This window comes from Squalius cephalus, assembly GCF_949319135.1.
Source record: "Squalius cephalus genome assembly, chromosome: 19".
Taxonomy (NCBI): domain Eukaryota; kingdom Metazoa; phylum Chordata; class Actinopteri; order Cypriniformes; family Leuciscidae; genus Squalius; species Squalius cephalus.
Window position 1 is genome coordinate 20,940,160 of NC_137140.1, and position 15,258 is coordinate 20,955,417.

Here is a 15,258-nt window from a genome sequence, read left to right on the forward strand (position 1 = left end):
GCCTTCAGGGACAGGGATGAAGCATGCAGCTCATCTCTTAAGCACATTTAACGGCTCGTTACCCCACCGCTCGTTTCAGGCAACACGACACTCCTTGGTCAGGTGCCATTCTCTAATGTGCTGGAAATGAGCCATGAGCCTCAACAGTCCTTAGACAGTGAGTATGGCGTGCTCAAGGGGCCATTTTGTCCGTTCCGAAAGGCGCGCAGTAGTGCCTTATACAGGAAAAGAGCCAAAACTTATACGGTTGCATTTGCAATTAACAACGCCCTGTTTAGTACTGCTAAAACATGTAAAGATAACATAAAGGGAATTAATTGTACATTAAACATGGGGCTTCAAATGTGGCAAATGAAATACTAATTTTTTTCTGAAATAAACATTTTTGAGAATTTACTGCATTTCCGATTTACATTGAAAAGGCTTCTGCCAGCCAAGGTTATTTGCCATTAGGATTAAAAAAAAAAACTCAAAGAGCGTTCCAGGAAAAGTGAAACCTCTAGTGTAGAGGTACAGAAAGGTTTGGACCACAGGTACTTGAGGAAAACTAGCTCTGATGGAGGTGAAGAAAAATGGTTTGGGTACATTAAGAAACATTTAATAGCAACGATTTACAGTAAAAAAAAGACAAATATAACTTTGAAAATCTGGAAAATTCAGGCTTGAAATTTATAAAATATCTGACCTGTAATAAATACCTCAATGAAGCCAACATTGCACTGAGTCAATATAACACAATTCTTTTGACTCATATGTACAAGGCAGAAGAACCTATACAGCAGAATCAAGGGGCTGCTGGTCATCATGTGACGTCATCATAAGAAACAACCGTTTAGAAAGCTCTGGACCAACTCTGCGGGTTGTAGATGTCACACCCTCTCCGCGATGAATGAGTACATCTGACAGCAGACCAACTTTTTCATGCTCCGATTTGCACCGTGCATATGCCTAAAGTAACAAATATACATAAAAACTCAATCTCAAACATAAAATGATTTACACAAAAATGTGCCATTTGTTAATTTGTTTGCCGATAATGGGTTGCCTCTATGTTGTTAAGACACTTCAGAATTAAAAACAGATTTAACCTGAGCAAGGAGCCGAGGAGACGGGTAGGCACTGAGTATAGCACTGGCCATATCAGGGCTGACACGGTTCAACTGCTGTATTTGTCTCTTCCAAACTTGCAGAAGGCCGTTCCCTGTGCGGTCCACCTTCTGACCCCCTGCCCACTCACTCTCCAAACAAAATGTGAACCCAGTCTTCTCTCGCTCCCGCCTGGGAAGAATAAACATAATCAAAAGTAAGAAATAAACAGCAGTAGCTAAAGATACAGCTGGTTGGAAAGCAATACATTTGGAAACAGTGTCTTCCCACTCACTTGAACGGAGCCTCGGCTACTGCTTTGGTTGACATGGTAATATAATCAGTGAAGTCTTTCCAGGTAGAGAGGAACCGAACCTGCACACCAGTTTGCAGCTGCAAGTCTACCAAAGTCTGATAGACAGGTGAGAGAAGAAAGAGTGATTTGAAGCAGAGGACCTCAAATACAGCCATGAATTTATTTTGCCTGCCAAAGAGGTGGTTCAGCTTACCTCCTCAACCTGCACTCGCGAGACCTCTGGAAGCTGATTGATATCGCCTTTCTTTCTTCGCTTTTTCTGCCCTCCCTGAAGTCCCACATTCTTTTCCTCGCCTAGAACTGCCTCACGGAATTTCTTCTGACATTTTGAACTCTGGGATCTGCAAAAGAGCATTGTTAACGCTAAATTAAGCAATTATAAACGTCATTAGTTTGTCAAAATAAATCATAACATGCATGTACTAATGTAAATTTTAGTTTTATGATTTGTTTGTCTTTAAAGTCATTACTGGTTAACTCTTGGGTAAAACGCACCATAAACATCTTAAAAAAAATGTTTCAGGTTAAATACAACTGACACTCTCAGTACGTCACTCACCTGAAGTACTTCTCTATGTCAATCACGACCAGACTGAGGGTTCTGCCTGGGTTCCTGCTCATAAGTCCTTGGATCCAGGTGGTCAGAGATATGCCGCTCTCGGTCAATACACTGTTGCTTTGCCTCTACGTTAAAAACAGAAAAGCACCACAAAGGACAGAGAGTGTTTACCATTAATTTCCTAGACTCTGGGGGCCTGCCATAATCTACTCTGTGCTGCCACAGTTTCACAATGAACTAAAAATATTTTAAAACTTCTCTTAATAACATAAAAGGTATCTAACAGTGTTTTGCTCCAAATGAACTAAAGCTGTCAAACAAACTAAAATCAAAAGCGCAATATGGCTTTGTGCCCTAATCAAATCGCAAAAGACAGTGATTTAATTAAAAAAAGTATATAGTCCGTTTGCGCTGTGTTTCAAAGCAAAGTACACACTTGATCCAGTGTTTTCTGCTTCTCAGTACTGTTCAGTTCACAAGGAATGACCCTGTCCCAAATGGCACCCTAAACACCCAGTCATTGTCCGCACTTTGTTGACGTAACACCGATTTGACTGTCGAGTAGAAGTCTGCCGCGGAGCTTGCTTCAGTGCGGGCTTGGCAAAAGTGAGCATTGAGGGCGGATATCGACCACAAAGGGATATCTAATGCTCGCAAGCATGTTTCAAAGTTGCAATGACGTTGCTGCATGGTTCAGAAACCTCTCGGATTTTATCAAAAATTTGTGTTCCGAAGATCAACGAAGGTCTTACGGGTTTGGAATGACATGAGGGTGAGTAATTAATGACAGAAATTTCCTTTTTGGGTGAACTAAGCAGAATTTTTTGCCATCCAGTGGTCTAAAAGAGAAAGTCAAATGCGCCTTTTACCCCGGTTCGCCTTTAGCCCCGTTGTACCCTACTATTTTAGTACTATTTAACAGTGCATTCGTTTTACAATACTATTACTGTCATAGGAATAATAATATAAAATTATTAGTATTATTACATTCTAATTGTAATTGGCTTCCTAAAACACAGGTGTGAATGTAATGTAGACTGAGACACTATATCACAACTAAAAAGAGGGTTAAGTCTCATTTAAAGTTCAGGTACAAGTCAATTCACAGACTTTATTCTCATGTTCAGTTTGCACACCGAACATGAGTCGGAGCTCTTAATTTTTAACTCTCCACATTGTGCACCAGATTGATGAATTTAACTTTAAAATGTACACAATTTTCTTCTGGTGGGACTCGTCACCGGACCCAAGAGGAAATGAGATTCACCCCCCAGTCTCACAAAATCCTGTGGGAAAAACTATGCTGTCAAAATTCTGGGACATGCATTTCTCAAAGATTAAGAAACTGGACAATTTAAAGACCTTATGGATAATTTTTACATAATTGAGAGATGATCCCGTAATTGTATTCATTACTCTTAATTGCTCTGAATCTTCTCGAAAAGGTCATAACTGCTGGTTTTTCTGCTGCCCTTTCGGCACAAAGCTCTTTTAATTTCATCTTTAGTTGCCACATCATACAAAAACGGCAAATCCAGCACATCAAAAAATTATTCTATTATGGTTAATTAAGTAATCATAAAGGTCCAATAGGAAATCACACCATGCCATTACCGTGCCGCCGAGCATAATGTGCCTACCTTGCAGTAGTTGTTAATCATGGTCACAAAGTCATCCACTGGAACGTGAATTACAGTATGTGAGTCTGGAATGGACATAATCTCACCAGTCTGCAAACAAAACAAATGAACTATAAAACCAAGTGTAAAATTATTTAGATCAGTGGTCCTCAACCTTTTTGACTCCAATGCCCTTTGTTTGAGACACTCAAAATGCTTCCCGTCTAAGCTAATATATAACTGGGTTTCTGGCACTTCTAATGTGATAAAAACAAAATCTCAAAAATATGACGTCAGTTTAATGCTGTTTAATTAAGATTACAATATGTTAATAAAACTTTTTATATACATTTAAATAACTTTAGAACTTATTGGTGCTCCCCTAGAAGTTTGCCACGGTCCCCTAGTGGGATCCGGCCCCCAGGTTGAGAACCAATGGTTTAGCTGTTCCTAATTTCTGCCCAGATTTGAGATGCCACATAGATGTTTAAGAATCTTCTTTATCTACAAACGTTAGATAAACATCTTATAATGCTATATTCATGTATTTGAAATGTTAAATGTCAGAGATTCAGTATCTGTATGTATGACATTCAACAGGAAATCCTTGGGTGACATATTGCAGATAAGTGATTATTTGGCAATTACATCATCTAAACAAAAATGTTTGCATTTAATTGTTAATACTCATTTCCCTTATTTTTACATTTCAGCCCTGTTTACACCTGGTATTAAGATGAGTTTTGGTCGATCGGATCACATGTAGACGTTTACACCTGGTGTTTTAATCCGTCTCTTTTGTCCACTTTCAACCACTTCTGTCCTGATTTATTTTGAGGGGAGGGTCTATGGCAGGGGTCTCCAACACGTCACTTGCGAGCTACCAGTGCCTGATTGGGGGTAGCTCACCAAGGGGCCGTTCACATATCACGTCTTTTGCGCACTCGAGTACGTTATTTCATTTTTACCAGGCGCAGCGAGATGAAAAAATCTCAACTTTTCAGAATGCCGCAAGCGGCTAAAACTGTAAATATTTTAGCTACTAAAACTGTAAATGTTTTAGCTACTAAAACTTCTTTGTCGTCGTGGAAAGCGCAGTGCATGGTTGCATAGCAACGACAGACGCTACGGGAAATTGGACCGAATTTTACTATTAATAATAAAAGATAAGCTAATGTGCATTGTAAATGTCAGTAATTTATCTTTTTTGACTCATTCTTTTTATAAAAATTATTAAAAAAATTGTCAAAACTTTATTTGAACTTGTACATGTTAGATCATAACATGTTGCAAGACACTCCTTTAAAATCAGGCCATCATTTTTAATGTTATTATTTTAATGTTTATGTAAACAAAAAGAGCATATTGATGCTAATTTTATTTGTTAATTGCTGGTTTTCGACATAAAACTTGGTGAATTGATTTCATTGTGTAGTATTAGTACTTTTTGAACAGGATTCTGTGATAACCGTGATCATTTTGGTCACTATAATCATGAAATGGAATTTTCATGCCATTTCATCTCTAGTTATGATAAACTAAAATCAAATATATTTGTGTTTTTACAGTATAATATGCAAAGTACAATTTTCTATAAAAAAATGTCTCTCTGATTCTGTTCTTTTCTCTGACATTTAAGAGTGACATAGGCCTACAAAAACTATTTTAGGTCTAAAACAGTTTGGATAGTTGTTAATATGAGAGTTATGAGACATTAATTAAGAGATTTAAGTATTGTATTACATGAGTAGCTCTCGGCCACTTTCATTTTTAAAAAGTAGCTCTCAAATGAAAACAGGTTGGAGAACCCTGGTCTATGGGCAGGTAAATGTATGGACTTTTTCAGATCTTGTGGACAAAATAAGCTCACGCAATTTACATGTGAACGTAAACGGGAAAACAGAAAAACACACGGAGATCATCAGCTTTCGTTTCTGCTCTAATAGTTGCAAGACCAGCCGAACGCTGCAAGTGCGTGTTAGAAATCAGGAATGGTGAGAGAATATTGTGATTGGTACGTTTTTCATCTTCAAACCAAATAATCTTCCCATAATGTTCAAGCATTCAGCCAGTAGGTGGAGAGTAGGTGGTCTTTTGGGGCTGTTCGAACACATTCGACCACATTACCACACACTACAAAAGCAATCCGGTCAAATGTGTTTTCAACTACCTCTGGATGTGGTCAAAAGTGGACAAGCTCAAAGCGTTTTTAGACCCCGTTTACACCTGTATTTAGCGCCGTCCACTTGTGATCTGCTGATCGACCAAAACGCATCTTAATACCAGGTGTAAACAGGGCCTTAGTTTACCTTTGCCATTTTATGACACTAACACTGTTAAATGCCATCTTTAAAAAATGTAATACCTGATGAAGTTGCCTGATGCCTGAAACATTTGCTAATAAATATTTTTTGATACTTTATTTTTTGCAAGTATTGATATATTGTGCGGAATTTCCTTGTTTTTTTTTTATAATTTTTTTTATTTTTTGGTCTTCTCTTCTATGCACCTATCTATTACCTGCAGGTGTGCAGTGGTAATTGTTAATTGATTAATTTTAATATTCAGCCATAACAGGAAAATAATTGATTTATTATAATTTTCAGCACTGTCTGCACCTCAAAGCCAATGACAAGGAATATGGGTAAAAGTTGCATTTGTATGTAAGAGGGGCTGTCGTGCCTGTGGGCAGGGTGAGCGTCTAGCCCAGGTGACACTACGAGGAAGAGACTGCTTCTCTATGGCACAGTTGCAGCCCATTGCGTGCAGGGAAGTCAGGAGAGCACCGCCACCTTCCAGCTGCAGCAGGCCTATGGGGGAGAGACAGCTAATCAATACTAATCCATTCAGAAAATGCAGCTTAATACCTCATGCCAATGCTTTTTAACAACCCGGGTAAAGTACCAAAGCGCACCTAACACTGAAAGAAACTGTGACAGCAGAGATGAGCACTGCCACCTACCTGGGTCGACCGTCACCACCATGTGTTTGATGCACTCCTCTGGCCTCAGGGCTTTCACAGCATCAGTCAGAGCTTTCTTCTCCATTCTCAATCTCTCCTTCTCTTCCTGCTGATGCTCTCGCGTTGCTCGTTTCCTCAGGGCTTCCTGTCTGGCAGCCTCCACTTCTGCTGGGGTTTTCTTGCGTTTGGCCAGGTAAGTGCCATTCTCTTCTTCAGGTGAAGGTTCTTTTCTGAGGTATGGTGCAGTGTTGTTTGAGCTACACTGCCTTGTTATATTTCTACAGATCTTGTTATGTTCAACTGGCTGGGCCTCGGGGTTGATATGATGTGCTGGAACATCTAAGAGGTGTGAATATCCATTAGGAGTCACATTGAAAGCTCGAGTCTCCTCTGCAGCTGTGGCTACTGTACCCAGACCACGTTGTTTCTGTTTCAGTCTCACAGCTAAGGGAATGATGGCCTCCTCCTCCTCGCTCTCACTACTGACCATCAACACGTCACTTCTAGCAGCTCCAGTAGAGGCGTGGACCTCTAGAGCTGAAATTGGATCAGCAACAGAAGCCATTTCTGAGTCTGAACTGTCTAAAACCACCAAGTTGGCCTGTCTGGATGTTGACTGTGAGAAATCGAACACAGGCAGCTCTTCTGAATCACTGGAGTCGCTGTCGCTTAGAAGGAATCCAGGTCTACTGATGCAGGTCATGCTGAGCTGTAATCCAAAGATCTGCAGTCTGAAGGAAAGTTCAAATTAAAACACATGCAAGTCTCACCAACACAGATTTTCTGATATAGTTTAGATCTGTACTTGCCCTGCTGATATGTCTACTAGGGGTGTAACGATACACGTATTCGTATTGAACCTTTCGGTATGAGGCTTTTGGTTCAGTATGCATTACAAACCGAAAGGTTCTTTGGACCATTTTTCCTGCTGACCAAAATTTCGTTATTTCAAATGTAGGCACGCGACAAGCGCGCTCTGCAGGCGCGACCACAACATTGCCTAACATCAAATGACAAACATAATGAAAGCGGAACGAAACTGCGCTACCCGTTATTTTGTGCTTCATGGACCGTTTATCAGTTTGGACCAATGCAGCGCGAGCCGATCTTGATCAATCGACACTGTTACCCCTAATTTCCACCAACTGCGGAACTGCTGCGGAGTCAATAGGTTTCCATTAAAGTCAATGTGTGTATTTTCACTGACTGCAGCCCTCCGGAGCAGAAACGGAGCTTCTATTTTTACTAGGGCTGGGTAAAAATACCGATTCATCAATGCATTGCAATTATTTGTTTCTCAATTCAATATCGATTCATCAAATCCTATGAATCGACTCAGCCCGCCGGCCAGTGGCGGCGCTGTGGGCAACACACTAGTGAGAGCGTTCAGCGTTGTACAAGCAAGCGGCAACCTCCCCGTTTCTTACAGCAGAAAAAAAACATGTTTACAGCATGGATCTCTATGTGGCTTTGGTCTATACAGCTAATTTTGCCCTTCATAACAACTGTGAGGAGGGTGAATTTTTTTATAACTCATCCGTTTAGTTGATTAATAACAGAGACATTCTCTGTTAATATTTAAAGTTCTGCATAATTAAGGGTGTAGCCACTTGAGTGACAGATGGATTCCCGCTGATGTCAATGCTAGCCGTTTGTCTGCTGTTACTAGCCGTCACTTCACCTCAGCAAATTTTAGCTGCTGAACTTGCCATCTCTGCAGTGTTTTGTGCTTTTTTTCCGGGATTATTTCATACAATTTAATACACCCATTAATGTTACTTCGCCCACGGCTTAGGATTCCGTCGTTGTCGTCGAGTATCGTTCGAGAGAACAACCAGCGCTGTATTTCAGTTGTTTTCCTCTGTGAACATGCACTAATGGATGTCTGACAATTTCGTTTTTTCCTTTTTGGAGTTTTCAGATTTAAAAACGTCAATAAAGGCTTGTTCGTTCTGCTCTCACGGAACAGATGGATTATAATATTCTTATGTAGATTATATAATATTATAATATTCTTAAATCATGCAGGCGTCGGTGCTTTCTCCGTCCATGCTATAAATGCACATCCATGAATGAGCACGGATTTTCTAGCGCATTTACTTGAACTTCACAGGCAATATATCTATGGTTTAACCCATTTGAGAGGCGGCCAAAATCAGAATTTAAAATGGACTGAATAAGCTCTCTACGAACTTGACGAGCGATGCCGCGCTGACATGTATGCACATAAATCACCACACACACTCTCTCAGAGTAATATTAAGTTACTGTATAACATTAATACATTTTCAACTAACGTTAGCAGAATAGTACAGAATCACGATACACAGTCTCACTTGTAGCCATGTTTTTTAAACTATCAGGGCAAAAATAGGAACTTTTAATTGGCAGTGTTATTTATTGTGTTGACAAAATAGCACTTTGTAATGTTATAATATATGATTGCACTTTTTTTATGAGTATGCACATTTTGTGCGTCTGTTAACATTTATTTTATAACTTGAATGTATAGGAAGAAATAAATATACTTTCTACTACTTACAGTTACATGCACTTTAGAGGTGTTAATAAAGCACCTGTTTGTTACAGTTGTGTTTTATATTCAACACATGTACAATATTGTACTGTTTGTTCTGCTAAATAAACCATGACAGGAAACATACTGGGGTCAATTTGTTCTTAAACATTGGTAATACTGCACACATTATTTAAAAATATACTCAGGTACTTAATTACTTGTGTATTTACTTATTATTGAATCGATATCGAAGCTAATAAATCAATATTGAATCGAATCGAAATCGAATCGAATCGAAATCGAATCGAATTGTGAAATTCCTAACAATACCCAGCCCTAATTTTTACCAGATGCCGGAGAGCTCCGCAGCAATTTAGCACTTATATCGCGTGATCATACGTGAATTCGCGAGATCTTGTGGATCCTCGTGACTTAAGCTGTCAGTCACGGCCGCAGCCGTTCCACAACAAATCCAGACCTGGTGGGTATTGAAGGACGGCGGAGCATGGAGCCGACACGCAGCGGAGCCGTTCCGCAGCCGTTCCGCAGTTGATGGAAATCCGGGGCTAAGCCCCGTTCACACTGCCAGCGGCACGCAGTGACAAAGCGACACGATCCCATTCATTTTAATGGAGCACTGGCGACTTCCGGCAACACGAGCGACAGTGACCATTGGCGACAGAATGTGGGCGTCTCAAGCGATGCGAGACACGTGACAAAAGTTTAGAAATTTTATGCAAATGAGAAGCGATTTTCGCGAGCGACAACCAATAGGAAAGAAGACTTTCAGTGGAACTCAGCTCACGTCACCGTCTCGAGGGCAGGCAAGACAGAAGAGTTCTAGGGCGATTTCACTGTTTTATATGATTTGACTGTAACCACATACATGGATATAATAAAATGATGCATGGAAAAGAAACTGTCGACAGTCTCAGTGAGTTTAATTCACACATTTAGTTCGAGTGTTGTAATTTTATGATGCAAGTTTTGCACTGCTGCTGTTCATTTTACAGTTTCCCCTGCATTATGTTGACTATTAGGGACAAGAAAATTGATTATTTGTCAAATTCGAATGACGTTTTAGTAATTTATGACAGTATGAGTTAATTTGTTGATTGATCGATCATTAATCTAGTAGGCTAAATGATTTAATAAAAACACTCTCCCAACAGCATACTGTTTCTTTTGAGCCTAATTCCTAGTCAAATTAAAATGATATAGTTTTATATCACTTGTAATGGTATTTTGTGGCCAGACGTGCAGTCTACCAATAACATTAGAGCGACAGCACTACGAACGCCCACAAGCAACTTCACAGTACAGAGATAGCGACATGGCGCTGTGAAAGGGGCTTTACTACACAGTGTTACGAGATCCAGTAAAGAAAGCTTCTGAATTCGCCACTGAAGTAAAAACATCGCTGCGAGATCTAGCGAGAAACATTCACATTTCTCCGATATTAACGGATCAAACAGCGCTGACGTGGAAACCAGGAGAAACATTGGGTCTCATTCATGAAACACGAGCAGAACAAATTTGTGTGTAAATCGTGTGTAAAGTGGTTCTGGCGTAAATTTTCGGATTCATTAAAATGTTCGTATTTTCCAAATGTTAGTTGGTACGAAAGAAATCTACACCTGCTCCCAGCCACGTGTAAATAGTGCGTTTAACATCCGAACGTTTTGCTCATTAATAAGGCTACATTTTAATTCACCTTAATCGGGTACATATTTACACAGCATTTTGAAAAATATAGTAATTACATAGCCTACGGTTTTTCTTTATACTTTTATTATGAGAGCCAGTAATAGCATCTGCAAACAGAACACAAGTCAGCAAGTCACAAGTGTTGCAGTAAAGCTTCATGTCGAACCATTTTCTTTTCACTTCTGGGACTGTTCGATTAACAGATGAAACTCCATTAACTGCATCTGTAATATGCTGCCAAGCTTCCTATTTTTTAGGACCTGATACGCCACTGGGTACGCTTGAAAATAAAATGTGGCGTTTTGAATGAACTTCTGATAATAAAAGTTCCATTTCTGCATCTGAGAAATTTCTCTTTTTCATTCGCTTTTGAGAAGACATGTTGAAATCCTTCGTTTGGTGTCATAATATGATGCCCATATATAGTTGTCAGTCGGATTTAATGGGCGGGATTTATGGTAATTGAGAATGAGCGTGCACGCGCGTCCCATTTACGACTGATTGGAATTCATTAACACACACAAACATTTCACTATCACTTCTGACGTTTACGAAGTATTTGTGAATCAGTTTTGTAAATGTAAATCTGAAATAAAATAAACCTTTGTTTATAACTACTACAATATTACATTCATTTTTTTTCAAGGAGCTGTTTTTGTTTTGTATGCTCCTAAGAAGAGTCAAGTATAGCTCAATCATTGCTCATAGTAAAAAATGATCATATTAGGTTTTATTAGGTTTAATAAAAAAATAAATAATAAAAAAAATTTGGCTGTATCGAAAACGTTTCGAACCGTGACACCAGTGTATCGTATGGAATCGAACTGTGAATTTTGTGAACGTTACACCCCTACACAAAATAATATAAATAATAAATAAGTATGTGTGTGTAGTTTTATATTTATTTTATTTGTATTATTACAACATAAAACTATATAAAATATATTTTCTTTTTAGCAACATATTTCATTTGTAACCTTTTTTATTTCACAAATTGTTTATATTACTCAGTCAATAACCTTCAAGTCTTCATATTATATATATATATATATATATATATACACATATATATATATATATATATATATATATATATATTTATTTATATATATATATATATTAATATTTTTATTTTTATATGCAGCTGTAATTTATCTCCAAAACGGATTCACAAATGTACAGACAAAAATGATATATACTGTGAACTGTTCACCAATTTTAACCCATTCTCAAACCACAATCATTCTGAAAGTTTTTGCAACCAAATCTAATCTGTCAGCAAGCTTGGCAACTTGTGATATTTAAACCGGAAGAATTCACAACCATGTTTATTATATCACAGACAATCGAAAAGAAGAGTTGCTACAGACGTTAATAGCCTTCTACCACTGTAAAATCATACTATTAAATTGGGATTTCATTCAAACGGTGTCAGAATATGGCGTTTCGTTTTATCTCGTTACATAGATGGATTGGATAATATCAAGCTAACGCGTTACTACAGTTTAAACATTGTAAAAACAAACACTGTAGTAACTACGGTGTTTTAGTAAGAAAATATGGTTACTTTACCAAACAAATGACATTAATATTTTGTTAAAACAGGGCCCTCCAAAGTGCGGATTTCGCAATATTCAGTCAAAACCAAGAACAGAACTTACGCGTGTGACTCCAGACAACTATATTATTATACATTCGCATACACGAACAGAAAGACTGCAGCAAGTTTCCAACCTAATATAGCAGACCACAAAAATATCAATATACAAATGCTCAAGTAACTCAGCATCCTCTCATACCCTTCTAGTGTAGCAGTAAATATGCACTATTTACAAACTTTACATTTTACTCTCTACTCACGCCAGCCAAACTCTCCAGTTCGCAGCTTCGCGGGTTCTTCTGAAGGATCACGGGAGCGCGCCCGCTGCGTCACACTCACGTCATTCAAGATGGCGGCGCTCGCGTCCTTGATGCTACAGTCCAGAGCCTGTAAGTAGAATGACAATTATTCGTGTTTTTTTTTCTTTTTTTTTTTCGAATTATATCACGTATAATGTAAGTCATGTTTGAATAATAGCTGCTGATGTGGAATAATGTAGCACTTTATATTTTAGCGTTTTGTAATGACTGTGCGAGTTGGTACTAGCATAAGCCACCATTTCCTAACAGCACAGTGAGCATGTCTGAAATGTTGACAGCAGCTTCAACAGATTATAAACTGACTGATCTTACGTCTTATGTTATGTTCATGGCAATTCAGAGCGTTAAGGATTAGGTTGATTTAATGCTGAGAACACAACAAATTCATGGTTATGACGTGAAGAAAAGTTTCAACATCCATGTTGCAGGTTGATTTTTTTTATGTGTCTTTGCAGACATTCTGTTCAGTCAAACACCCACAGTTGTACTGACGAGATTTGCTTCAAAGAAATCAGGAGGAAGCAGCAAAAACCTAGGAGGGAAGAGTGCTGGCCGCAGATACGGTTTCAAGAAACAAGATGGTACTTTTTGACTATTGAACTTGAAATGATATTAGAAACACAGCGATTTTGTGTGCAGTCTTTACTGTAGCTAGGTTTTGTATAAATGTCTTTTTCTGTCCTCCATTATCTTGCATAATTGCACATGTTTTGTCTTTCCTTTTTTAAGGGAACTTTGTACATGCAGGCAACATCCTCGCAACACAACGCAAGGGTCTAATGCGCTGGCAACCTGGAGCTCATGTAAAATATCTTCCTATGAATAGCTGTTATATAGCTATAGCTGTCTGATCATGCGAAGTTATCATGTGTAACTTGATTTGTTGTAATTTTATACAATTTATTAATGTCAGTTTCTGTTGACCAAAACAAATGTTTGATATTTTTGTACTTTTTTTATATTTCATTATTTTGTGCATCACAATTGTTTTACTTTTAACATTTTGCTCAAGTACCTAAAATGTACAAGCATACAATGACAGGGCAAAAGCAGCATATAGCATATTTTATGATGGAAGTCGCTTTGATTCATTTTTGAAAATTATTGTTTTTACATTTATTGTTTTGTTTTTATTAGTTTTATTATAATGTGTTTGTTTTTTTAACATTTCTTGATACGGTAGGTTCCAAAAGTCTAAGATCACAAGTAAAACTTTTTAGCTTTTTTTCTAATTAAATAAAAAGCACAATTTGTTCATTACAAATTATATTATCAGTGTGAACAATTTGATAATGATGTAATTTTACATCATAATGCTGCTTTGTTTTAAAATTTCTTAAAATTCTAAAACTTTATTACCATACAATTATGTAAAATTGGAAATAGCCTTCATTTCCCTTATCTGAAATTATTCTCTCATTGTCTGTCCTCACAGGTTGGTATTGGAACCAACAAAACAATTTATGCCCTAGAGGACGGTATTGTCAGATTCACCAAGGAGGTGTACATTCCTCTACCACGAAGTGCCGAAGCCAGGGATGTGATCCCAAAACTTCCCAAGGGTGCCGTTCTGTACAAAACCTTTATCAATGTCATTCCTACAAAACAGGAGAATAAATTTACTCTTGTGGACATGGTATAAAAAAGACTTTCTTCAGCTTCAGTTTGGTCGGGATTTTTTTTTTTACTGGTAATCCACCCTGGAATATTTTGATACTCTCCACTCAAATGTGTCTGAAAATTAACATGGATAATATTTAATTTATTTTTATTTGTACAGTCACTGTATGTTCTACTCTAATAAACATGTTTACTTAACACCATGTGACTTTATTATGTTCAATACCCTGCACTTTATATCATAAAATACAAATTAATGTATATTACAATCTAGAAATATTTGTTCTCTTTAATAAAATCAGCATTTGTGGAAAGCTACTGGAAACAATGTTAAATGTTATTGTGAACATAAATGTTACATGAACATATGAACATATTTCTGAGTGAAGAAAGATATTGTACAATGAAATGAGAAGAAAGTAGGACTGGACTTTTATCCAACGTGAATTGATTGAATCATGGTTGGAAAAAAGGGTTTGAAATTCAAGAATGAAAAACAAGGAATAAGTTATTACATTTTGATAAAAGATTCAGATTTTTACTTGGAATGATGTGCACAGATAAATTGTTCACAGTAAGACTAGGGTGATGTACTGTGAAAGTAAATACGGCCTGTTTCACATTCAAGTAGATTTTAAAAACACAGAGGACTGTATTAAACTAGATGGGATGGCTCAGTCTTTCAGCAGATCAATATAAAGCTACAAGCACTTGTGGCCTTTAAGATCTGATTTAATGGAGCATTAAACACTGCAAACACTGTCCAGTTACTGAGGTGTTTTAATCTGCTTTATTGACTCTATCCATTCATGTTTCCTAAAATTCTGCACAGCTTTTGCCTTTAAGGATTTAGACTGTCTCTCTCCTCTATAAGACAGACAAGGATATCTTTGTAGCATTTCCCTTTGGGCTCAGGGTGTTGTTCAGGTGTATTAGCAGGATTAGGGGAAG

At 37.8% G+C, this 15,258-nt stretch overlaps 2 protein-coding genes across 3 annotated transcripts; one reads left to right on the plus strand and one right to left on the minus strand.

Moving 5' to 3' along the window:
• Nucleotides 1-567: 567 nt before the first annotated feature.
• On the minus strand, nt 568-12,686 carry eme1 (essential meiotic structure-specific endonuclease 1). 2 transcript variants are annotated; one of them, XM_079850957.1, is made up of 9 exons: nt 12,628-12,686; nt 6,543-7,273; nt 6,263-6,390; nt 3,602-3,691; nt 1,962-2,086; nt 1,596-1,743; nt 1,382-1,497; nt 1,089-1,278; nt 568-948 (listed from the first exon to the last, which is right to left on the minus strand). In XM_079850957.1, the coding sequence occupies exons 2-9, from the start codon at nt 7,243-7,245 to the stop codon at nt 772-774; spliced, it is 1,677 nt and encodes a 558-aa protein (XP_079707083.1). In that variant the 5' UTR covers nt 7,246-7,273; nt 12,628-12,686; the 3' UTR covers nt 568-771. The 2 variants fall into 2 exon arrangements, with proteins under 2 accessions (XP_079707083.1, XP_079707082.1); XM_079850956.1 differs by having other exon boundaries at nt 12,610-12,683.
• mrpl27 (mitochondrial ribosomal protein L27) lies at nt 12,638-14,505 on the plus strand. The gene is made up of 4 exons (XM_079850958.1): nt 12,638-12,756; nt 13,143-13,268; nt 13,417-13,490; nt 14,123-14,505. Exons 1-4 carry the CDS (start codon nt 12,717-12,719, stop codon nt 14,327-14,329), a joined length of 447 nt encoding a protein of 148 aa, XP_079707084.1. The 5' UTR covers nt 12,638-12,716; the 3' UTR covers nt 14,330-14,505.
• The last annotated feature ends 753 nt before the right edge of the window (nt 14,506-15,258 follow it).